We start from the raw sequence: 25,759 nt of genomic DNA, 5'->3' as shown, positions 1-25,759 counted from the left end.
CTATGAGACAGATAAGGCAAGTCAAGACGACACCACACTCCGATACTTAGAAGTTTCGTGATTACGAGATCATTCTCCCACAATATTTCCTAATGTCATTTGTACTAAATCATTCACTCGTACTCACTAAAGGAGAGCTTGAACCTATGTACTTGTGTAAACCCTTCCCAATTAATGAGAACTCTTCTATTCCGTGGACGCAGCCAATCTGGGTGAACCACGTACATCTTGTGTTTGCTTTCCTATCTCTATCCATTTATATACTTATCCACACTAATGACCGGAGCAATCTAGCGAAGATCACAAAAAGCGACCGTTTTCGTTACCTAGGATCTATCTTGCAAGAGAACGGAGAATTAGATGGAGATCTCAACCATAGAATACGAGCTGGATGGAAAGAGTGCATCCGGCGTGTTGTGTGACCGTCGTAGGCCACTGAAGCTCAAGGGAAAATTTTATAGGACGGCAATAAGGCCAGCGATGTTGTATGGCAGAGAATGTTGGGTGGTGAAGCATCAACACGTACACAAAATGGGTGTAGCGGAGATGAGGATGCTTCGTGGGATGTGTGGGCACACGAGAAAGGATAAGATTGGGAATGAGGATATCCGAGGTAAAGTAGGAGTAGCCGAAATTGTAGGAAAGATGAGAGAAAATCGGCTCTGGTGATTTGGACATGTGCAAAGAAGGCCGACTGACGCTCCGGTTCGAAGATGTGACTACGGGACAGAGGTTCAGGGCCGAAGGGGTAGAGGAAGACCTAGGAAAACTTTGGAAGAGACTCTAAGAAAAGACTTAGAGTACTTGGATCTAACGGAGGGCATGACACAAAACCGAGCGCAATGGCGTTCTAGGATTCATATAGCCGACCCCACTTAGTGGGAAAAGGCTTTGTTGTTGTTGTTGTTGTTGTTTAACTCTAGACATTCAATCCTACACTCCAATATTTGCAATTCCTCTGCTTCTTTTCCCAATTCTTCAACTAGAGGAGAGTTGTCTTCGATTTCCAAACGGCCAAGAGAAGTCAACTGTTGAAATAATCTACCCTCATTCTTCAATGAAGATATCACCTCCTCACATCCATTAATCTTCAAATCTCTAACCTTGGTTAATCCCTTGTTGAACAAATCCCCTGTTTGCAGAGACATCACCTCCGAAATGTTTGAAAGGCACAAAGACTCTAATAACTCAAACTCAACCTTAGCAGCTGTATGCACCAACACTTCACAACCGTCAATGTTTAATTGACAAAGTCGTTTGTAGTTGGCAGTTGAAACCACTAATTCTTCACATTCAACAATTTCAAGCTTAGCTAAAGAATTGAGGTTCTCTGGCAGCTTACCCTCCAGTTTAGAACATTTTTTTACTAAGAGTGTTTTCAGGTAAGGGAAAACACCACTTTCATGATCCAGTTGGAAAGGAAGCCATTCTTTCCAATGCTGCATTTCCACAAACTCAAGAGTCTCTAATACCCGAAAGGGCAAGTTACGATCTCCATAAAACTCAGCACCAACACTTTCCACTGCATTCATTCCTCTAATATAAAGTTCTTTGAGTAGAGGCAATTGTCCAAGAGGTGGCAACGACAAACAATTATTACATTCCTCTAAGCGCACAAGCACCATATTGGAGAACAAATGACCTCCAACCCATGTTCAAAATTCCTTGCCGGCATAACTCTTGATGGTGAGCTCCTTGATCTTTCTATGAGGCTCTAACATGTCAAGCACAGCAGATTCCATTTCTCTTGTGTCACTTGAATGAGACCATTTTAGGACCAACGAATCAAGCCTCGCCTTGTATTTTAAGTTGGCCCCTTGAGCATCCTCAACATCAGTCACATTCTCCAATCTTGAGATGCACAATGTCCCTCGGAGATGCGATAGGGGCCCCATCTCTCGTATTCTTGATTGATCACTTCCAGCATTGACCATAAAATTAGGCAAAGATTGGAGATTCACCAATCTACCTAGTTTTAGAGGCATTCCTTCCAACGAAGATACATCTGAGTTGTTGAGATGGCGCAAATTAATTAGATTACTCATGTCTGCAGGCAATGACTTCAAACCGTAACAGCATTCCAATATCAATGTCTGCAAGTTGTAAAGAGTACTTATCGATTTAGGCAAACTACTTATAGCTGTGTAGGAAAGGTCAAGATACCGTAGATATGTCAAATCACCAATTGAGTTTGGCAGCTCAGTTATTCTATAGCCATTAAAAGAAAGCACCCGCAAGTACTGCAATTTTGGCAATAAATCAGAAGTAACCTGATGGCTTAAATAATTGTAGGCAGAACCCTTTCTGAGTGGCAAGAAGGTTCGCATACATTTCACTTCAGAAAATGCCTCAAATCTTTTAACCCCATCATAACGACCGATAATGTAAGACGAATGGCGAGCCTTCGGAAAACATCTAAGTTGTACACCATCATCATTTTGCTTATCCTCCAATCTAAAACAAATATCTCCAGCTGCCCATCGTGCTAAATCACCAATGAGGTCATGCATCACATATTTTGAAGTATTTTTGGTTGACTTTTGAAACAATGACCTAGATACGAGCTCCCGAAAATAATCAGCACCTAAATCTTCAATTTGCTTATTATCTTCTGGTTGAGGATGAATCAAACCCTCGGCCATCCACAGAAGGATCATTTGCATCTCCCCGAATTCATAGTCATTTGGAATTATTGAGCAATAGGCAAAGCATCTTTTCAAATGTGAAGGAAGATAAAAGTAACTTAGTCTCAACACAGGAAGTATGTCATGCTCATTTGAGAGACTCCACAACTTGTTGTTCAATAGTTCTTCCCATTCGTCTATTTCTCTACGAAGTAGAACACCACCAAGGGTCCTCGCGGCCAAAGGCAATCCCCTACACTTTGCAACAATTTTCTCCTTAAGTAACTCGTAATTTGATGGCTTGTGGTTAGAATTTAAGAATGCATGCTGCTCAAATACTTGTAAACAAAAATGATTTTCCATAGGCACCAAATTGTGAACCAGCGTGGCAGCTCCCATCATTTTTGAAACATCTGTATCACGTGTTGTCACAACTATCTTGCTTCCTTGTGCTCCATCATGAAAAGTGGACTGCAGCTTCTTCCATTCACCGTAGCTACACGTTTTCCAAACATCGTCTAAAACAATTAAAAACTTTTTCCCCGCTAACTTCTTATGCAAATCATTTTGAACCTTATTGTAATCTTCTGTGGTACATTGCCGAGATGTGATTGATTCAAGAATTTGCTTTGTCACTCTTTCAAGGTTGAAGTCGTCAGATACGCACACCCAAACGGCTGGTTGAAACATTTGGGTTGCAACCATATCTTTAAGTACTTGTCCAGCAAGTGTTGTCTTTCCGACTCCAGCCATACCGACAATTGCAACTACCTCGAAATTGACAGCCCGATGCTCTTGTTTCGACAGCAGCTCAACAATCTTCCCTTTGTCCTCATCCCTTCCAATCACAGGTCCATCTGGTAGACTAGTACTCGGCGATATGTGTTGGCGTGCCTTTGTAGTCAATGTCCTAGTATCAATTTTCAAACTAAGCTGGTCTTTTCTTTCAGATATCTCTTGTAATCGCTCGGAAATCTTCTGTATTTCCGAGTTCATTTTGAAGTTGAAAACACGATTAGGAATTGATTTCCATGCTTTGCTTCTTGTGCTGGAATGAGCATGTTGTATCTGACGTTTCAACATTTTAGTATGATATTTATCCAACATGTCTTCCGCATCAAAAGCCAAGTCCTTGAGATCATCGAGCCAGAGCTTCAGTGCGTTGCTCTCAGCCATCAGTTGCCTTTCCTCCGCGTCATTCAGAACCGCTCCAATTGCAGACAAGGTGGCACTCCATTTCTTCAGGTTTTGATCGACGCCCTTTACGAGTCCAAAGTACTTCAAGACCTCACGTTGCGCCAACTTGTCAACCAGCACTTGGAGGAATGCCACAAGAAAAGCCTCTCCCGGCATAGTTTCTTGAATTGGAAGTTTGATCCGTTAAGCAATACCAATCAAGACTCACAAGTAGTCACAGCTGCACAATTAAAACAAATGAAACTAATTATTGTATACAAATTTATACAATTCCATAACCGTCCAACCGGCTATACAGGGGCTCAATCGGGTATGTTAAAAATGAAACACTTTTTACATGTTAAAATACTAAAGTAGGACTCTACAAGTTACACAACTCGAAACTCACATGGATATAGGAGCAGATGTATAGCAAGAACTTACATGGAAGTCGTCAGATCACGAGGAGAGGACACTTGCTTCTGAGGATCAGGTTTCAGTTGAAGTTGAAAACGTTAGTGCAATTAACAAAGTGTTGAACATGAAACCATATATATATTTAGTTGCAATTAAGATGAAGAAAATGAAATAAATAACGAATAAACAATGGATTTCCCATATATAAAGATATAGTTGGAAGAAGAACTTACTGCATCAATTGAAGTTTTCAGATGATCATGAAGATGAAGGGACTTAGGGCTGGTTTGGTATTGCTGTGCTTTAAAAAAAAAAGCTGCTTCTGCTGTGCTGTAATTTCCCAAAAAAAAAAGATGAAAATTTATAACAATCATCCAGTTAACTAGGAAGTGGGTAACTTCCAAATCAAACAACAACAACAACAACAACAAAGCCTTTTCCCACTAAGTGGGGTCGGCTATATGAATCCTAGAACGCCATTGCGCTCGGTTTTGTGTCATGTCCTCCGTTAGATCCAAGTACTCAAGTCTTTTCTTAGGGTCTCTTCCAAAGTTTTCCTAGGTCTTCCTCTACCCCTTCGGCCCTGAACCTCTGTCCCGTAGTCACATTTTCGAACCGGAGCGTCAGTAGGCCTTCTTTGCACATGTCCAAACCACCGGAACCGATTTTCTCTCATAACTTCCAAATAAAAAATAGAAGAAAACCCAGATGCCATTGCCTATTTTTATCCAAAAGGAAAATTCACAACAATTATCAAGTCCAACTAGCAACTGGGTTATCTTCCAAATCAAAATTAAACAACACCCAGATGTTAAAAATTGCTTCTTTCTATCCAAATTAAAGAGCAAGTCAAATGCATTAGCCTCTAAGCAAAGTGGCAGATCTCAAATGGTAACATCACACCAATTGTCCTAAGAAAAATTAATCTAAACATTTCCTAAAAGGAAGAATAGAAACAGAGAGCCTGTGAGACCCTCTTCAATTCCAAATACTCGTTCAACATAATCCAAAAAAAGGTAGTGTGTTTAAGAAACAAACAAACAGAGTACATAAACAAAAATTAAAAATAAAAAAGGGCAGAAAAAAAAGAGGTGTACATAAACAAACAAAAGAAGAGGAGTACATAAACAAACAGTGTGTGTTTAAGAAACAAACCAACATCATCACTGCACCAACTCAGGAAAACATACATAAGGATTCGACGTAACTGTGGAGTGCCGGCTGTCGACTACCTGACGCCCTCCCCCTCCTCCTTTACCCGGGCTTGGGACCGGCAATGTAAGATAAACTTACATAGGCGGAGTTACTCAGGAAAACATAATCTAAATAATTAAACTACTTAGATTTATTAGAATCAGACAACACTGTTCCAATTTAACTTCTCTTTGGTTAAAGTGAGGACCTTTATGCTGGAGATCTACAATTCCATTTTCATTTATCAAATTTTGATCAAATAACGCAAACAGTTTGCATCTCAGTTAATTAAGAGTATGTATCCATTGAATCCCCTCTTCCCCACTATTGCTTGTGCCAAAGAAAAAATAGCACCAATGACGGCAGCCTCGGTTATAAAACATAAGTACAACAGCGTTGTCACACGAAACTATTGTTTGTAGTTGTAACTGGAAAACAACGACATGGTTATCGACATGTAGAAAATTTGCTTAACGTAGAAGTAAAAGATTCGATGGTTCAGATTTCGGATTTCTGGATCTTCTGACTGAAGAATATTATACATTGGTGTTACATCTAATTTTAGAGCAACATAATCCTAAATATATAATCCAAACATATATTAAGAGCAACACTATCGTTGCCAATCAAACCCAAAGAACTGAAATTGCTTCATGGATCTCATGATAATAATTAGAACCTTATTTCAATAATTAGGACCTTAATTCAAACCCCAAAACTAAAATTTAGAGAATTAATTCAAACCCCAAAACTGAAAATTAGAACATTAATTCAAACACCAAAACTGAAATTGCTTCAACGATGGGGGAGAGAGAGAGAGAGAGAGAGAGAGTTATGTTTACCTAATCGATGAGATCGAGCCTGTGTTCGCCTTCACTGGTTCGTTGGTTGCCAAATAAACCCTGTTTCAGAAAACCCCAAAAAAATCGATTCATCATCCATGTTAGCTGCTAGAACCAAACCTTGAATTAAAATTAAACTACAAAAATAGAAGCAAACTGAGAGAGCAGCCAAACCCGAACCTACCTAAATTAAATTAATTAATTACAGCAAATATATTCAAGCAAATCGAGTATGCTCGGTCTGTACCTGGTACCTGGTACCTGGAAGGCGACGACGGTGTGGCGCTGAGACTGACGGAGAGAGAGGAAAAGGAGGAGGAGGAGGAGGAAGAGGTGCAGCTGCAGAAGGGAAGACGGCGTGCAGTGTTTTGCGAGAGAGAGGAGACAAGAGGGCAAGGTTGGAGAAAAGGAGAGGAGAAATGAGGGCAAGGTTGGCAATTGAAAAATTCATTAAAACGTCACTGTAGCTCCGTGTTTTCAATTTGTAAGCTGTTTTCTGAAGCTTCTTTTTGCAGCTTCCATTTTTGACTTTTTTTCATCTGAAACTTTGAAATAAAATTATTTTAAGATGTTTATCAAACGCTAAAATCCCTACTAGCTTTTTTTTCATTCCAGTTTTTTTTTTTAATCATCTCAATCCCAAACCGGGGCTTATTTCCATCGAACTCATCTGATCGCTTATGAAAGTCAACGAATCCAGATTCCAGACCACAAAATACCTTAGAGCTCTGCAATAATTCAATTTGCTATGCTAATTCCCTTGACCATCGTTTAGTCACAAGGGCTGCAACTAATCTCCACGCTTTACTTACCATATCCTGAATAGATGTTTAAGGAATGAAAATTGAGCAGGGTTTTCATGAAGGAGTGAAATATCATAAATTGTGGGTTATCTTGGGATAAGGTTTTTCTCTTCAAACTATTGTGTTTTGGGTCTAAGTTCTTCTTCGTTTCTATAATTTAGATGAATTTTGGGTAGATTATTTTTCATTTGTCATTTTGTTCTGGTGGAACCTCGGTGGTACAAGGAAATTTTATTAAAATGAAAAAAAAAAGTTACACCTAATGAAAGAATGACATAAAATTTACTCATCTTCATAACGAAAAAACACAACAACAAAAAAATGACATATGACCAAACGCCTCTAAAACAAAACTTAGAAGATAGAAGCTACAAAACAAACAAATTTTTTAAAAGAATTAGGTTTGCAATTGTGTCGGTATTCCACCAACCCACGACAATCCACGAACAAGAAAAGTTAGAAACTAGGTGGGCACTGGGCCGGGACGAAATTTGGAGAGACTTGATTTAAAAAGGAAACAAGACAGGCCAAGTACACGGATTTTTTATTTTTTTGGGAAATTACCGTAACGAAGTAAATCACATCGGTTCATATGAAAACTGCATTTAGTTCATGAGCTGCAATGCTCTACAAAATTTTGTACGTTAACAAGCACTAAACTTTTCAATGACAACCAACTTCCCCAATAAATTAAATCCAGAGCTTACTAGTTCTCTACAAATTATAACCAAACATAGCATTATATTAACATCCTTAATATCAAATAAACTTCAAATAACCAAAAAGACAACTAATTTCATAACAAGCAAAATAAAAACAACCCAGAAAATAACAAACAATCAAAACCCAGAAACAAAACACCTAAAAAAAGAACAAAGTTTCAATTTTTCAGAGAGGAAAAAGAAAGAGAATTGAAATGGAGAGGCTCCCAATAGTTGAAGACCTCGTCGCAGTCGTGTATGATGTTTGATGTGGCGCTCATGTACCTCAGCATTCTCAGAGCCACCAGCGGAAAGAACCACCCAAACCCTTTGTAGACGGCGAATGCGAACAGGTACGGCGAGATTGGCTGCTCCATCGGGAACTCATCGACGACCCTGTCGTCGGCGCACCACAAAGCGTCGCCAGCGATCGAGGCCTGATGATGATGGCAACGGACGGAGCGAGGAAGACAGGAGCGAATCAGGAGGAGAGATCGAGGTCTGATGATGATGGTGGCGGCGAGAGAGGAAAGGAGATTCAAGGAGGAGAGATCGAGGGAGGAGAGATAGAGAGGGGAGAGTTGAGTGAATTGGGTGAGAATGGAATGGAGTCTTGGGAGTCCCGGACAAGAATAAGAGGGAGAGAGTGAAATCAACGGTTATTTTTCTTTACCCGCCCCGCCTCGTCCCGCTTTGTATTGATAAGTTTTGGACCCATTCCGAATCTTAATTACCCGTCCCGACCTGAGTTTTCTATATCCGTTTGCCCACCCTCTTGTATTCTTACCACGAGAATCACTTATCTAATTCGCCATTGAGTCAATTTTTTATATAAATAACACAATAACACGTGAAGATAAACTTAACATAAAATATATATATATATATATATTAGAAAAACTTTGTTTTGAATGATTCATTCATTTATCTTGTCGAAAGTATAAAGGTCATAAAAAATAGGGATAATAATTCTAGCCGTTAAAATCGATAACAGTGGATAACCACCCGAATAGATTGGATTTGGATGTGATCGGGTATATTTTGTATATGGGGAAAAACCGTGAGTAATATTCGGTTTTGGTTTTGGTTTTGGATACGGTTATAGAGGTCCCCAATCCATATATGTCCCCGAATCTTAATCGAATTATATATAATATAATTGTATTATAATATATATATATATATATATATATATATATTATTCACTAAATCTATTACCTTGATAATACAAAAGCTGCACTGTGTGAGTTGCATTTTGTGGGTAAGTTAAAAAGTTTTGATATTAATCAAAATCTATGAGAATCCAGACCAATAGTACTTATAGGAGATATCAAAGATTAGCCAACATTATAAATGTCTAGCTTTAATTTTTATGCTCCACAAGATCCATTCATTAAATCATTTTATACATCAAATATTTAATGACGAAATTAATATTTACTAAATTATTATGCATCAATTAAACGAATAAAATTTTTGTATTGATGAATGAGTATAACCGTTAACCGATGGGGAATCTGTTACTCGATGGGTATGGTTATGGATAATACCTGATGATTAATTGGCGATTATGGATATGATTAATTTTTGTGATTATGGGGATAAATATAGTATTTCCGTCCCAAACCGAACCATTGACATCCCTAATAAAGAATTTCCATAAAACAAGTACACCATTGATGAGGTATCACATTGCTCGAATAATACAAGGGCAATTAGTCACAAACTCATAGTGGACAACTTTTGACAAATTGTGGCACTTTTGATTTCCCTTTTTAAAACTGCTGTGTAATCAATTTTATACGCGAAGGTTCATGCCCTTCATATATTAATCAGAAATAGGAGGCAAAAATGCAGGAACTACTTAACAAAACACAAAGGACAAGAAAACAAACTTGATCATTTGGCAGACCAGGAAAACGCATGGCAACTGTTATTATGTTTTGAATGACTTTCATGTGTACCGTCTAAAATGTAACGGACGCGAAGAATTTCATAGAGCGAGTACATTGTCGTTCTGATATGACATTGCTTGAATAATATAAGAATAATTAATCACAATAACACGTTTTGACAAATCATTACACTTTTGATCACACATTTTAAAAATTGCTCTGTTAAGTGAATAGTGTAATATGAGCTTACTCAATTGACAATTTTTGAACTTTGAGCTTACCCAATTGGAAATTTGTAAACTTTGAGCTTACCCAATTGGTGATTTGTATCAGAAAGTTTTCAGACTATGCATCAGGGCTGTGATATACGCTGTTTTTTTTAAGCAAGCATCCTCTTGGACATCTTCCATCCGATACGAGGTCCTATACTAGTTGGTGTAGCAAATTTGTGGTGGGGATTGAAACTATCATTCTGCTGATGTCTCGCTCAACTTTTGTGTTTAAACACCCTGTTACATCGAATTATTCACGAATTGTGTGTGTGTGTGTGTGTTTTTTTTTTTTTTTTTTTTTTTTGTACAAACCATAGGATAATTTATACTAAATTCAACTTGGGTGCAAAAAAGTAAACACACCGCTCTAGTCAACTTAACTTAAATCAAGTATGCGGCTTTATAGGTGCAAATTTTGTATTCTAACCTAATGTGGACTTCTCTATACTAGTTCGTGTAGCATATTTATATATGCTTTCAAGAGTTGCAAACTTTTATTTTTGGAAAACAAGTATATGATTCGATGTTCAATCTTTTGGTGTATGATCGTGAATAAGCAAATTGACCAAAAGAGGAAGAATAAAGGCAATAAAGATTGCTCTATATATACATAATCTTACAACACCCCCATACCAAAATACATACATTTCTAGCATTCACTTATCATCCTTGAGGAGAATGAGGTTAAAAGTTAAACTAAAACCAGTGCATACCAAAGTGGCTGCGCCAAAGAAGCAAGAAAGCAGCAGGAGGTGATGACCAAATTACTCAATAGCTCAGGCAATTGACCTTCTGCCAATGGAAATTGTTACTCTTCTCAACTACAATCAGTCGGGAAATTATTTGAGATAACAATTACATTTCAGCTTGAAAGGGTGTCGCCTGCTCAAGAAACTGTTCACAAATAGACTTTGAAAATCTGCAACGAGAAACGAAAACCAATTATTACAAGTATTTTGGTTTTGATAGGCAGTAACTCAAGGCATTTTACATTTTGCAGAAGGAAAATTGCTCCTTTAACAACCAAACTGCCAGCACAAATGTAGTTTAGAGCACGGAAAGGAAAATGGAGAATAAAGGTAAACATTACCTCTTCTTGACCAGAAGCACTTATTACTGAAGAATATACTGAATAGAGTTTATTGCATTCTGCTGTTGTTTAATTGATGGTTTCGGGGCAAGAGGACTGCAAATGAGCATATTGGAACTTAGTCCAGCAGTATCTTAAAATTGACTAGCCGAAAATGCCAAAGCAATAGCTACTAAGACCATGGCTTTAAACCATAAAAGTACCTTCAGAGATGCAGCAAAAGCTTTCTGGGGGGAAGATTGTCGCTGGGTCTGCTCTATTCTGGCAAGAAACGGCAAAAGCCAGGCAGTTTTTACTGTACAAAACAAGAACCAACAAAAGATTATTTTGGAGCCCGGCCGAGTTGACAGTTTCAAAGGGTACACGATCTATGCCTTTTGCTAAAATACTTATCACCGAGATGAATGTGATGCTCTATAATTTGAAGATCTAAACCATATTTCATGTATAACAATTGAAATATACATACCTTGACCATGAAGGAATAAATTTCCTATTTGGTATGACATTGTCATCATCGTCATTTTCATCATCTGATTCTTTGTATGGAGAGATGTCATAAGACTGCTCTTGACCTGTAATGCCAATTGAATTCTCCATTTCTTTGTCTAAATCGCTCGGTACCTTAAATATCACAGGAAGTATCAGCACAAGGCTTTACAGAGAAGGTAAAAGTGCACAAAAGTATGCAGCTATTCATGCATAAAAAAGCTTTCTACCAGTGGTTCAGATTTGAGTTTACAATAAGCTATTAGGAGTTTTAACATAAGAGAAATCTTGCACTTAGTCGATTGTAACCTTCTTTCCTATATTGTGGTAACGATAGCAAAAGGGAAGGCCTCAAAAGAGTTAAAACCCAACAAGTTTAAGGGTCCCATGCAAACTACAACAACAGAGGATTATAATTCATGCTATGCTCACAGTTTATCACTCTGCTCCAGACTATGCAAGTAAAAGCACTTAACATGCAAGTAGATCCTAACATATGGTGGGTATCGATTGTTAAAAAGTCACCACCATTTACCTCTGCTTTATACCCATAATTACTCAAGGCCTCATGGAACTCTTCGTGGACAATACTTTCTCTTCCGGCATTGCTTATTGAAATCCTGGAAGTACTAGGCTCAGTCTCCGAAATATTTCTGGAATTGTCAAATCCCCTTTCTGCCTCCATTTTCTTATGTGGTATTTCATCCTTAGATTTCTTACCGCCAGGGCCTCTTCCATCCTGCACAAGAAAGCACAATCTAGAATGTGATACCTAACATTGCAAAAAGAAAAAGATATAATGAAATGAGGCAGAGCATAAAGAATCATACAATGGCCTGGCTTTTCATTTCATTCTCTACTTTTTCAGCAGGTAACTTGTATTCATGTTCTCTCTGCTGTCTACGGGCTTCAACACGCATTCTTTTTCTTTCCTTCTCCTTCCTTTCTTCCTCTTCCCTTTGTCTCTTCTTTGATGCCATATCAGCTTCTTTTTTCTTCCTCTCTTCTTCTTTCTTTTTTTTCTGCAGCTCCAACTGCTTCATATTCTCCTGCTCCATTCTTGACCGGTGAAGTTTCAAGGCTTCCTTCTTCATCTTGCGTTCATTCTCTTTCTTTTCTGCAAGACGCTTTGTAGCTTCAGCTGCCTCCAGGGCCTTCACTTTGATGTCCCTCTTTCCTGCAAGAGAGCACAAATAGGTCAAAATACTGAATCAATTCATTCGAGAAAAAGAAGAAACAAAGAAAAGAAAAATATCCCAGAATGCTCATAAGACATTCACAATGGTACAATTAAAAAACAAATGAATCACTATCAAGATCCTTACGAAAAGTGGAAGTCACCTATAAATGTTTTTTTTTTGAAGGATAATAAGGCAACTCAATTTTCATGGGACTTTCAAACATGCACTTTATTTTTTACTCGATGATCCCAGATATGCATTACCAATTTACAGCTCCAAACAAAACCATCATCCATACTGTAACCCAGTTTAGACATACGATTATTATGCATACTCGAAAAATAATCATATGGAATATGTACATGTAAGCAACATCCAAAGTTCAAGATTAAGATTACTAGTAAGAAATTACCTGTTATAACTGCAGCTGCTTGTTTCTGTTGAACAAGTGGAATGAAAGAAGTCATGCTAGACACGATATTGTTACGTTTCGGCTCCTGCTCTGACAAACTTGGACCACCTTTTCTCAAACTGGTTTTTCCAGATAATTTTGGTTTACTGAACCTGTTATGAAGTGATCCAGTGGTCCTCTTAATATCGTTTGTCTCCTTATTGTTATATCTTCTCTTGCTGCTGTTTTGGATTCGAAGCCTCTGTTTGAAGCTCTTATGAGTGCCTGTAAAGCTGATTTCAGTGTTCACGGAATCTAGACTAAGTCTATCTGCATATGGTTCAGCTTTAGAAACTGATGCAGGAGGGTTTGGAATCTCAGTAATGTCAGCAAGGGGTACTCTTTGTATTGAGCTATTTAATGCATCTGAAACAATGCCATCTTGGAAAATATCAGCTACCTCATCTGCATTCTCATTTTCTTCACTGATGCAGGGAAGCTCCGGATTTAAGCTTCCTCGCTTCCTTGAACTGCTAGTCCTTGAACCAGTTATATCCCAAAGTTTCCCAACTGGAGACAGATAAGGTTTCTTAGTATCCCAACTAGATTGACCACTATGATTTAATAGGCAATCAGAATAGGACCTTGCATAAAACGCCTGGCCAACTTCCTCACTCGAGCAACTATGACCATCCCTTAATTGCTTGACAGCATCATTCATGGTCCTCATATCCACACCCTCTAGAAGCCCAGTTGGAACAGACTGGTAGAGATTTGGAATATTATGCAACTTATATGAAGCAGAAGAGCATGCAACTGGAGTTTGCATGCAAGCAGATTGGCACAGCTGCTCCAGAATGCTGGCATGTTCAATTGTAGTGCTTGGAAGGTTCCACTCGTCAAAGCCAACTCCCTTTCCAGCAATGCTTGTTGGTTCATCATCTGTTTGCATAACGAACCCCTCAAGCTCAGGCTTTGTATCATCGGAACCAATCAAATCCAAGGATTGACTACGTGGAGATCCAAAATTACTGGTCCCTTCAAGATCAAATCTCATTTCCTGCATTTCTCTTCGAGCACAAGTCATATGTTCAGCATGTCCTATTGTAAGATGATTCTCAAGAGTTAATGAAACAGTGTTCTTTTCTATGCATTGACTTCGTGAATCAACGATAATGCTTGGCGGATGTGCTACTCCTGTTTCCTCCATCAAAGAATTTTGAGACCGGCCACCAGTCTGCTTCATCAAACTTAAGATTGATTCTTCAAATTCTTTATCCATGAAAGTGAAAGGTGCATTCCCACTTGTATTCCCGCATCCCAAGCTGATTCTACCCTGTCAGACACAACCTTATGCATTAGAAAAGATCAAATAAAAATAGAAGAACAACCCGTCTGATATAAGAGAACAAGTATACAGAAAATCTCAAATAAAACAAAACTACTAAATAGAATAACATAGATGTAAGTGCCACAGCTTAGCCGAGAGAGAGAGAGAGAGAGAGAGATCACTACACAATAGAAGGGTACCTCTGTCATCTGTGCCTTAGGTGAAGATTCAGACCAATCTATCATGTGGTGATCCTCATTTTGATGTGTTTCTTCGACTGAGATTCTGCTGACATTTGATTTCACAACATCCTCCTGGGAAACTGAAAGTCCTTGAGATTCTAGCATGGCCTTTGGACGATGTTCTACACTTCCCAAGTTCCCACACGCAGAATCTCTACTGACAGTGTAAAAGCCATGTTCTCTCAAGTCCAAGGAAGCAGACAAGCAATCAACTGTTTTATGCCCAATCTTTCTTCGTTTATGCTGAGGGCATGAACCCTCCAAAAGAAAGTGATCTCTTGCCTTTGCTTCCTTCTTTTGGCAACTTTCATTAGTGATATGAGAAAAATTAACCGATTCCAAGGGTTGATTTGCATGGTTAGACAGCCGAGGTGATATGCCAATAGAACCTGCAAGTGTACCGCCAGTTTTTCTGGCATTACTGGCTGAATCACTGACATTCAAAGAGCTCTCCTGTTGGCCAGAGCTTCTAGATCTTGCAGTTCTACTAGAGGAGATAGCAGTGCCTCTTTCCTTGCTTTGAAAATCACCTATTTTTGCCTCTTCCACTTCGCAAGCACTTGTATCAGGAGGTTTGACTACGTTCAGTTCATCACTAGTTTCACCCTGTCAAACACAACCTTTTGCATTATAAACGATCAAATAAAAGTAGGCAAGAAAATTACGAGCACAATTAAACAGAAAATCTCAAATAGAAGAAGACTACTAAACAGAATATGGGCCACCACTTAGCCGAGAGAGAGCAAGAGAGAGCAAGAGAGATCACTGCATAACAGAAAAGTAAGTACCTCTTTAATCTGTGCCTTGGGTGAAGATTCAGAGCTCTCTATCATGTCTTGGTCCTCATGTCGAGGCTTTTCTTCAACTGGACTTCTACTAAGAATTGATTTTGCAACATCCTCCCGAGAAAGTGGGCCTTGAGATTCTAGTGAGGCCTTTGGACTGTGCTCTACGCTTCCTGTGCTTCCACACAGAGACTCTCTATTGCCACTTTCTAGCAGAGTACTAGTACCTCCATCATTATGATCATAGGATGCCTCTTTTACTGATATGACAGCATTTCCATTAGAGATACTTTTAGAATCCTCTGCAGGGGATTCAGATAAAGCACTCTGGAGGTCCTTTCCTTTGACTGAAACTTCTGGATCCCCGAGAAAATTCATCGGCAAGGATGAGTTACAGTTTTCTTGGTAATCAACAGTCATTCCTTCGTCCCGTATATCTTCAGTGTGCATCACGGAAAGAGAACTTTTCTCTGATGACCTTCGCTGCATCCCCTCTTTAAGAGGAGTATAACATCCATTCCTACAGGACTCTTCCACATCATCAAAATTAAGTTGCTTGGGATTCACAAACACATTACAATCAGCTGGCTGCCTTGAGGCTAAAACTTCCACTCCAACTTTAAGCCCAGTACCATCCAATTTTGATCCAGAAACTTCAACCAATACATCAGGATCAATTTCAGTTTCTCCACCAGTTGCAGCTTTAACAAATTCACTGGTTTGCGTACAAGGTACCTCTTTTACCATAGTACTTGACACATCCTGGTGCCTGATTCCTGCAGACCCACGAGTCATTTTCTCTGACAAATGCTTGCTGTTGTTGTTGTTACCTGTCTTTCTACCAGCATAGTGATCTGCATCATTTTCCTTGTCTGAAGAATCTGTTGAATTCTCTGCCCACAGATCTAGATCACATTGAATTGGAACAGACCTTCCAGCAGATATTTGAGTTCTCTGTGAATCATGAGACTTTTTAGATGCAGCATATGTTGACTGATTAATTCTTTGACTGGATGTATTGGCGATGGCACCTTTCACTATTTTTTCAGTCCTACACACAGCTTGTGACCCAGTACTTCTGAAGACATACTCCCCAGAAGAATCCTCCTTACTTGAATGCTTTTCCCCATTTACTGCACAAAACTCAAGATTACTTTGAGCAGGTAGAGACCTTAAAATGGACACTTGAGACCCATGTGCACCATGGAAATCAGGATCTCCTGTAGTCCAACTTAAAGGCTGAGGTGGCTGTGTTGACGTACCGCTGGAATGATGGATTATACTGCCATCACCCTTCACAGAAACACAGGAAGTATCTATCTTCGGAGAATTGTTAACATCATTTGGGTTTCGGGAAGAACTTCTGGATCTTGTTATTCTGCCACTGTAATCACTGGTTCCCTTGCCCCAGCACTCCCCCACTTTTGTTTTCGCTTCACAGCTTCCATCAATAACATCACAAGATTTCACCACTTCCACCATTTCATCAACATGTTTCGGTTGTTGCAATGAATTTCTGACACCATCTTCACTTATGCTGTTAGATAAATGCTCCAACTTGGACATTTCATCAAGACGATTAGGTTCTTGACTAGCACTTCTAGATCTTGTTGTTCTCCCAGAGTACATGCTGCTTCCCTTTTTCTTGATAAAATAATCACCTACTTTTGCTTCATTCTCTGGGCGACAATCATTAGTGATATGAGAGAAATTAACCAATTCCAACTGTTTATTTACATGGTTGGACTGCTGAGGTAATATGCCAATAGAATCTGCAAGTGCACCGCCACTTTTTTGGTCAATACAAACCGAGCCACTGACATTCAAAGACCTCTCCTGTTGACCAGAGCTTCTAGATCTTGTAATTCTACCAGAGGAGATGGTAGTACCTCTTTCCTTGCTTTGAAACTCGCCTATTTTTGCTTCTTCCACTTCACAAGCATAATCACTTGTCTCAGGAGGTTTGAATAAGTTCAGTTCATCAACATGGTCAGACTGTAGGGAAGATATCGCACACCCAATTGTTCCACTAGCATACCCAATACCATTGTTCTTGTCCAGTGAAAAGCATTTTTTGGCACTGTTGCGAATTTCCAAAGCTTTTTGTCTGGATTTGGATCTCTGAACTCTAGCCAGTGATAGAGCTGGGTCATGGTAAATGTCAGAGGTTCTTGCATCCCTGTGATCTTCAGGAGATGTATTACTCAGATCCTCTTTTCTCGGATCTTGAGGAACACCGTTGGAGGAACATGCGGCATTACTAACAGGGCATTGTGGCAAGATTGATACCCCATCTCCTGCACCTCTAGCTGCTGATAGAGCTGGATCATGGTAAATGTCTAAGATTCTTGCATCCCTCACATCTTCTGGAGATGTAACACTAGGATCCTCTTCCCTCACATCTTGAGGAACGCTTTTGGAAACACGCCAAGCATTACCTACGCAGCACCGTGGCAAAACTGACACCTCATCTCCAGCACCAAAACCTTTGTCCAAACCATGAAGTTCAGTGCACAAACCATTTGGTAGCTCCCCACTGTGAGTTGTGGGAGCTGGCTTGTCAAACACAGAACAGTGACTACTAAAAGGGATCACAGGCAGCGCGCCACGGAGTGGAACTCCGGAATTCAGCTCTTGTTTTTTCAACACTGTGAAGAACAAATCAAAAGATACTTAATTAAGCATGCACATAAGCACAAGGACATTGTACGTGCATACATACATTACACATACAGCATAAATGTGTGCTCGCGCGCAGTATTCCTTGCCATATTCCATTAATGAATCGTTTGAATTGCAAACATATCCCAAATATAAAAATTATAAGCAGGCAAACAGAGGATTAAGAAAGCCATAACGGTCCAAATTACACCAATAAAAAATGCAATGCAGACAACCAAAGTTTCATTTCTTCGTCATCTAAAAACGTAATTCCCACTAAAACCGAAGCAAAAAAGTTAACAATATTATTCAAACCATGCCCTCAAAAAGTACACAAACACACAATGCAATGTGCAAAGCCTAGGTTTCATTTCTTCATTATCCAATAACGCAATTCCCCCCAAAACCTAAACAAAATAGCAAATTTGAAATCGAAAGCAGCAGAGTTCAATATTTTTGTCCAAACAATGTGGAAAACCTAGGTTTCGTTTCTTCATCATCTAAGAATGCAATTCCCCCTAAAACCAAAACAAAATAGAAAAATTCGCAGTCGAAAGCAGCAACATTCAACATTTTTATCCAAACAATGTGGAAAACCTAGGGCTTCACAGAAATGATAAAAAAAGGAAAATACACTCTCAGGGACTGTTTGGTTGAAATTAATACAAAAAAACACATGGCGGGGTTGAACTGACGGAGATTAAGGTCGGAAAGTAGTACCATTGTTGGGGTCGGTGGAGGAGCAAAGCCAGGGAGGAGGGGCGATTCCGTCTATTAGGCATTTGGAGGCGAGGTGTTGCTCGAAGAGTAAAGTCTGCTGCTTTGCTTGGTTAACAATCCATTTCTTCCGCTCGAAGATCTGCACCAACAGCTTCTCCATCGTCGCCGATTTCAAACTTCGACCATGGATTCAGATTCACCGAGTTGCAGAAAGAGCTACAGAGAGAGGAGAGAGAGAGAGAGAGAGAGAGAGAGAGGGAGATGGGTGTTTTTAGCGCGGCTTGGTTTTCAAATTTTCTAAAACAAGTGAAGTGGTCCACCAAGCCCAATAACAAGTACCCAAAACCCAAGCCCACGACCCGCCTCCGAACCCACTCCCGGATGCTCCGTCTTCTTCCCCAAACCCCAACTCTCTCTCTCTGTTCGACTGTCAACCAAAACCCTAAAGCCCTCCTATTCCCGGACAAGGCTTCTCTATCTCTGCAACCAAACACCACTCTCCGGTCTCATTTCTCTGTCCACATCCAATGCAGCCGAACGACGGCGTTCGGTTCACTTCGTCTCCCTCCGCCAAAGTCCCACGCCCTCCCGAACATCGACACGTGGACCTTCCGTTTCTGTTGGCCAGAACCAGAAACTCGTTTGCCCAACTCATCGACTCGCTCAGGACTCGTTCACCTTTCCCGAAGCTCCGTCCTTTGCCTATTCTCTGCTCGGCGTCGCTGTCGCTGAGTCGGTCCCCCAAATCGGCGGAGTCCGAGTCGCGGAACCGGAATGCGGACCGGAGCCAGTTCGTCGGGAAGTCGCCGCTTTTATGCTCGGTGTCGCTGTCTCTGGCTCGACCGGACGACACGACTCAGTCGCAGCAGAAGGGACACTCTTCGAGTCGGCACGATGAGGAGAGGGTTCTGATAAGCGAGGTGCTGGTGAGGAACAAGGACGGGGAGGAGCTGGAGAGGAAGGACCTTGAAATGGAGGCGTTGGCTGCTCTCAAGGCGTGCCGAGCGAACTCGGCGCTTACTGTGCGGGAGGTCCAGGAGGACGTGCATAGGATCATCGATAGCGGCTATTTCTGCTCCTGCATGCCTGTCGCTGTCGATACAAGGGACGGCATCAGATTGATCTTTCAGGTATCCACATTGTATCTGCATTGTTGTGGAATTGAATTTAGTTATCTGTTTTTCGTTTTTTATTCTAGTGAAGAACTTTGACAAGCATTAGTCTTTATTAATCGCATTCGTTTTGCATTCACTTTTTTCGTCAAATTTATGTTCTTTTAGCTGTGTTTATGATCTTATGCTAATTATCAAGCCGACCGTGCATTGTTGTATTATGGTTTGGGGTTGAATCTGAATGTCCCGTGATCATTTCAAATTTTTCTTAGAATCCGCGTCTTTAAACTAAACGAGTGATTTGGCTCCAAGAAAGAAAATTGAAAATAGAGAGTTAGCATTCATTGATTTGTGTAATTGTTTCGTAGGTGATAAAAACTCGGGTCATAATAATGTATCGAAACATGTTTCCTATGGGACGTAAGTATGACTGATAGTATATATTCTTTGACTGGAGCTAGGTAAAACCAAACCAGGAATTCCAAGGGCTAGTATGTGAAGGAGCAAATGTTCTTCCAGCAAAGTTTCTGAAGGATGCCTTCTGTGATGGATATGGTTGGTTTTTCTTCATTGCTCTTACATGGTTACGGGTGTGTGTGTGTTTGTGCATGCATATGTTACTGAAAGATCATTTGCACCTCTCTGGTGGTGCCACTTTCATGACATGGGAGGCCTATATTGATTTTCGATTTTGGTGTCAAGTTGTGCAGGAAAAGTTATTAATCTTAAGCGTTTGAATGAAGTAATAACTTCCATCAATGATTGGTACATGGATCGGGGACTTTTTGCTATGGTTGGTTACTCTATCAGTTTTCCAATTATTTTCTTTATAATTTCAAAATGTATAAAGTTGGAATTATTTTTTCTAGTGCTTTAGAGTGTAGATTTGGTTAAGTTAGGATTCTACTTTCCCTTGTTTGCGGTCAAGATTTTTCTTAATAGTATACAATTGTTTTCTTGATTACATTATAGGTTTCAGCAGTTGAGGTTCTCTCAGGTGGTATTCTTAAGTTACAAGTATCAGAAACTGAGGTCAATAATATCTCCATACGATTCCTTGACAGGAAAACGTAAGCTCCTGCCTTAACTAAGTTTTCATTTACACATAAACTTGAAACTAGAGTTTTCATGGAAAGGTGGCAACTACTGCATTTCTTCACTAATTCTTCTTTTCTCTTCTTAGGGGTGAACCAACCATAGGGAAGACAAAGCCCGAAACAATACTTCGCCAACTTACTACCAAGAAGGGCCAGGTACTGTTGCATACACAAAGCAATAATTTTTAGTTGATATTCGGGAACAGTGTGCTTACATGTCAGGATTTCCTATGTAGGTCTACAGTATGCTACAGGGGAAAAGAGATGTGGAGACCGTATTGACTATGGGACTTATGGAAGATGTTAGCATCATACCCCAACCAGCAGGTGGAAAAGAAAATTTCAGTTTTATTATTTTAGGCAAATAATTTTGTTTGAAATTATATTTCAGAATGTTAGGTTATGTTCAATTTTCATAATAGTCAGTCCCTAAGAATGTTGCTTATGCAGAAACTTATGGAATCAAATATTAACAAATAGAAACATTATCTGGTGCATAATATTATAAAATTTTCTGGTGTTGCAAATTCTGTGAAGCAGACTTGTATACACTGTGATGGAGTACTCTATAGTCTTAGATAGGGGTTAATGTTCAACAAACCTATTAGTTGAACAAGTGGAACTTTTCTGTTAGTGAGGGGTAACAGCCTACTGTGATTGTCCTCATTTCGGTAGGATTCTGGTAGCCCTGAATCCTAATAGTCACATCAATATGGTCATCCGTGGTAGACTGCTGTCTCTGATTTGTTCAACCCTTTGTAGGACTAATGATGTCCGACATTGGCATTTATACTTATGGCCCCATCTGTATCTGTAGAAATGATGCTAATTATTTATACATGTTTGTGTGATGATATTGATTGTAATTGAATGCTTTAAATAATGAAAATTTGTAGATGCTGGTAAGGTTGATATCACAATGAATGTTGTTGAGCGACCAAGTGGAGGGTTTTCTGCTGGTGGTGGTATATCAAGTGGGTAAGTCAAGTTAGTGGAAAATACAAATTGAAATCTTTGAGTTTATGTTTCAGATATTGTGGTACAAAAATCTTAACTTCTATTCTTTAATTTCAGAATTACAAGCGGCCCTCTATCAGGACTCATTGGAAGGTAATCTTACTGCACATGTAGTTTTCCAGTTTTAGATGCTTCCCTCTATTCCTTTCTCCAGTTTACATGCTTCATTCTTTTTCTGTTCCCCAGTTTGCATGCTTTCTTCTTTTTCAGTTCCCCAGTTTACATGCTTAATATTGTCGACATAGTCGGATGAGTTATTCATGATGTTATGTGTGTGCATTAAGTATATTCATGTAATGGAACTTGTCTACATCTAAGGCGCAAATTATGTGTTTGGCAAATTAAATGTGGGTGGATTAGGTTCTGATTTGACTTTAATCAGAAATTGATAATTATCTAGTTTTGTGCCTTTATGGATTGGAACGAAGCATGTGAAGCTTTCGGACCATTTGCATCAGTATGAAATCTTTTGTTGACAGACTTAACATAGGGAAGAGCCTGGCTTTCTGAAACTTAAAATGGTAAAGATGTAGGTGAACAAAAATTTTAGACTGATACTCGAAGGGAGTACCTGTACAAGATTATGTAGCATCAGAGCTTACTAAAACTGGTTACGGTAATTAACCCTTGCGAGTTGATGGTAATACAGCTGTGTGAGTATTTAACAATTTGCATTGTAACATTTAAATACTTAGATTGTCAGGGTACTAACAATCCTAACTGTTTAACGATGGTGGTGCTGCTTTTTTAACGTATAGGTCTCCTTATATGCATTTATATTCTTTGCTTTTGCAAAAATATTTATTTAATTATCTGATATCTAATTATTTTAGTTCTTTTGAAAAAGGAAATGGTAATCTATTACTATCAATGTTATGATTGTCATATATTTCTGCATGGACCTAAAGACATACATGTGTCACTGCACAAGTAGTGTTTGCTTTGCCCAAGTCAGCTAGTGTTCCACTCGATTTTTGAAATTTTAAGACTTCATCATTACAGTTTCCCTTAAGTTTTTTGTTTGTCTTGCAGCTTTGCATATTCTCATAGGAATCTCTTCGGAAGAAACCAAAAGCTAAATGTTTCTTTAGAGAGGGGCCAGATAGACTCAATTTTTCGCATAAACTACTCAGATCCATGGATTGCGGGAGATGATAAGCGGACATCCAGGACCATAATGCTTCAGGTAGTTTAATGTTATATTGTACCAAGTATTATCATATGGTCCTTCTAACTACTTCAAAATTCTCGATGCTTAGACCCTTGACTGATTCTTCTTCTGCTAGAATTCCAGAACCCCTGGAACACTCATCCATAACCAACTAGATGGTAGTAAGTTGACCATTGCTCGCATCACGGCGGGTATTGAGTACAGCCGACCAATAAGACCAAAGTTGAGTGGAACAGCTGGGCTTATCTTTCAGGTACTTGTGGTTTTATCATCGCCCCTGTGGTTAGGCTTTCTGTGTTTGCTTGGATACCTTTTAAATTTTTAATACTCTGTGGTTGTCACTTGTAGGGTTCCTTATAAGATTATGTTGACGTGCTTGTGTTTTATTTATACTTACAACTGCCATATTCTGGACTATTGTTCCAGCATGCTGGTGCTCATGATGAGAAAGGAAATCCTATTATCAAGGATTTCTACGGCAGTCCTCTAACTGCAAGGTACGTGAGTCTCAAATCAGATAATACCAAACCAATTCAGTTCGGTTTCTTTTCTCGGTACAAATTTAGTTTGGTTGCCATATCTTAGTATAAATTTTTCTGTGATCCGTACTTCTAATCTTCTAGCTCTTTGTTTACCATTTCTCTGTTGTAGTGGCAATACCCATGATGATATGCTACTTGCTAAACTTGAGAGTGTCTACACGGGTTCTGGTGACCATGGGTCGTCAATGGTTAGTCAACCTGAGTGTGTTCACAATTGTAACCCGCACCATTCCTTTTTCTGATCATCCACTGTATTTTGATACTCATTTTTGGGTCCTCTTGCAGTGTGTATTCAACACGGAACAAGGACTTCCTGTTTTGCCTGAATGGTTGTATTTCAACAGAATAAATGCTCGTGCGAGGAAAGACGTTGAACTTGGCCCTACTCGTGTTCTTGCAAGGTATGACCAATCTGTATTTGTAGACAGTCGGAGCAATCTACTCACAAAACATATCTTTCCCCCAATCCTCCCCCACCTCGCTATTGTAATTGTAGCTTTGAAGTCAAGCTAATGATACTCTCATTTGGTTTTTGACTTTGATATGCTTTGCTCTGCTAGTTTGTCTGGTGGCCATGTGGTTGGTAACTTCCCACCGCATGAAGCATTTGCGATCGGTGGAACAAATAGTGTAAGAGGTTACGAAGAAGGTGCTGTGGGCTCTGGTAGATCTTATGCAGTTGGCTCTGGAGAAATTTCTTTTCCAATGGTATGTAGTGTAAACAGCCTTGGTAAATGAAGTTCCCCGTTATCTCTAGCATGCACTCACAACATCTAATACTGTATGCAACTGCCTCCCCCCCCCCCCCCCCCCCCAAAACAAAATTATTCATGTAAATTTGTACACTTTGAAGAGAGAATTGATTCCTTGATCCATCATCATGTCCCGGCCTGTTTTCACAGATAGGGCCGGTTGGAGGAGTCATTTTTGCTGACTATGGCACCGATCTTGGGTCAGGCCCCACCGTGCCTGGTATGTCGCTCTTTAGTTTAAGTTACTGTTCACAATTGGATCCTTGGAACAATCACTTATGCATACATGTTCAGACTCTTGTCCGCATCTGAATCACCTTTGATTATCAGCTTTGCCATCTGCTCCTCACAGGCAATGTTCTTAGAGGTTGTTATATTCTGTTTTGACCAGGTGATCCCGCGGGTGCTCGGCTTAAGCCTGGAAGTGGGTACGGATATGGAATTGGCATCAGACTGGACTCACCGTTGGGGCCTCTTCGCCTTGAATACGCATTCAACGATAAGCATAGAAAGAGATTTCACTTTGGCATCGGACATCGGAATTAGACCTGTAAATGGGTCGGTTTTATTGGGTTTGGGTCGGGTTGAACCCGACCCGTTAACACCTATTAACAATTTTTTTTTTTTTTACATAAAGTTTATTTTTTGTCATTAAGATTTTACTAAAATTACTAAAATATCCTCAACTAACAGGTCTAACGGGTTGACCCAAAATGATCTGTTATTTAACAGGTTCACCCGTTAGCGACTCAACCCGTTAAGCATCCACCCAAATACAAATATTAACGGGTTGGGTCGGATCGGGTTAACGGATTGGGTCCAAAATGCCAGGCCTAATCGGAACTAGGGCATCTTGTTATCTTTTACGTGCTGCTTTTCTTCGCCTGGTGTTTCTGGGGTTGTACTTGTACATGCTTCGCCTGGTGTTTCTGGGGTTGTACTTGTACATGCTGCTTTTCTTCGCCTGGTGTTTCAGTTTTCATCTTATTATTTTCGTGTTTGCCTAACACTTTACCTCACCAAGCAACTAAGCCAGGCCACCAAACGGGCCTATTGGGATTTAGATACTTGGGTTGACCCCAGCCCAATTCGAAATAAGAAAGCTCAAAACTAGATTTCCCCATCTCAATTTGCATTTTTCATGGTGTGTTTACCTTGCTAAACCGTAGTTAATATCGAAACAAAGAGTTTGATTTTGATTACGGAGTGTTTATGTATTTTCATAGGAAATAAGGAATTCGACACCTATTTTGGA

General features: G+C 39.6%; 2 protein-coding genes and 1 pseudogene across 3 annotated transcripts; 1 reads left to right on the top strand and 2 right to left on the bottom strand.

Annotated features, from left to right (window-relative positions):
• Positions 1-743: 743 nt before the first annotated feature.
• On the bottom strand, positions 744-6,638 carry LOC114823244 (putative disease resistance RPP13-like protein 1; annotated as a pseudogene).
• A 3,866-nt stretch (positions 6,639-10,504) lies between these two features.
• LOC103447156 (uncharacterized) lies at positions 10,505-19,229 on the bottom strand. Of its 2 annotated transcripts, none has more exons than XM_029087914.2 (10): positions 18,814-19,229; positions 15,436-18,080; positions 14,606-15,253; positions 13,097-14,411; positions 12,334-12,680; positions 12,039-12,242; positions 11,484-11,638; positions 11,218-11,309; positions 11,015-11,110; positions 10,505-10,843 (listed from the first exon to the last, which is right to left on the bottom strand). In XM_029087914.2, exons 1-9 carry the CDS (start codon positions 18,971-18,973, stop codon positions 11,064-11,066), a joined length of 5,613 nt encoding a protein of 1,870 aa, XP_028943747.2. In that variant the 5' UTR covers positions 18,974-19,229; the 3' UTR covers positions 10,505-10,843; positions 11,015-11,063. The 2 variants fall into 2 exon arrangements, with proteins under 2 accessions (XP_028943747.2, XP_028943751.2); XM_029087918.2 differs by having other exon boundaries at positions 12,334-12,644.
• LOC103447157 (outer envelope protein 80, chloroplastic) lies at positions 19,181-25,155 on the top strand. Its single transcript, XM_008386337.4, has 16 exons — positions 19,181-19,943; positions 20,387-20,480; positions 20,636-20,718; positions 20,898-20,995; positions 21,109-21,178; positions 21,259-21,349; positions 21,919-22,000; positions 22,097-22,132; positions 23,072-23,225; positions 23,326-23,463; positions 23,637-23,707; positions 23,862-23,940; positions 24,038-24,153; positions 24,313-24,460; positions 24,655-24,724; positions 24,896-25,155. The coding sequence occupies exons 1-16, from the start codon at positions 19,341-19,343 to the stop codon at positions 25,048-25,050; spliced, it is 2,088 nt and encodes a 695-aa protein (XP_008384559.2). The 5' UTR covers positions 19,181-19,340; the 3' UTR covers positions 25,051-25,155.
• The last annotated feature ends 604 nt before the right edge of the window (positions 25,156-25,759 follow it).

Source organism: Malus domestica, chromosome 11 (genome assembly GCF_042453785.1).
Source record: "Malus domestica chromosome 11, GDT2T_hap1".
Taxonomy (NCBI): domain Eukaryota; kingdom Viridiplantae; phylum Streptophyta; class Magnoliopsida; order Rosales; family Rosaceae; genus Malus; species Malus domestica.
This window is presented reverse-complemented; position numbering and strand designations above follow the sequence as displayed.

What these genes read in the sequence shown, in the direction of transcription:
- LOC103447156 (XM_029087914.2), bottom strand. Translation starts at nt 18,973, where the DNA reads ATGGAGAAGCTGTTGGTGCAGATCTTCGAGCGGAAGAAATGGATTGTT. An exon ending in CTCCACCGACCCCAACAATG is followed by an intron (nt 18,081 to 18,813) that starts GTACTACTTTCC and finishes TGTTCTTCACAG; the next exon opens with TGTTGAAAAAACAAGAGCTG. An exon ending in AAATGAAAAGCCAGGCCATT is followed by an intron (nt 12,243 to 12,333) that starts GTATGATTCTTT and finishes TTTCTTGTGCAG; the next exon opens with GATGGAAGAGGCCCTGGCGG.
- LOC103447157 (XM_008386337.4), top strand. Translation starts at nt 19,341, where the DNA reads ATGCAGCCGAACGACGGCGTTCGGTTCACTTCGTCTCCCTCCGCCAAA. An exon ending in ATCGGGGACTTTTTGCTATG is followed by an intron (nt 20,719 to 20,897) that starts GTTGGTTACTCT and finishes ATTACATTATAG; the next exon opens with GTTTCAGCAGTTGAGGTTCT. An exon ending in CATCATACCCCAACCAGCAG is followed by an intron (nt 21,350 to 21,918) that starts GTGGAAAAGAAA and finishes GAAAATTTGTAG; the next exon opens with ATGCTGGTAAGGTTGATATC.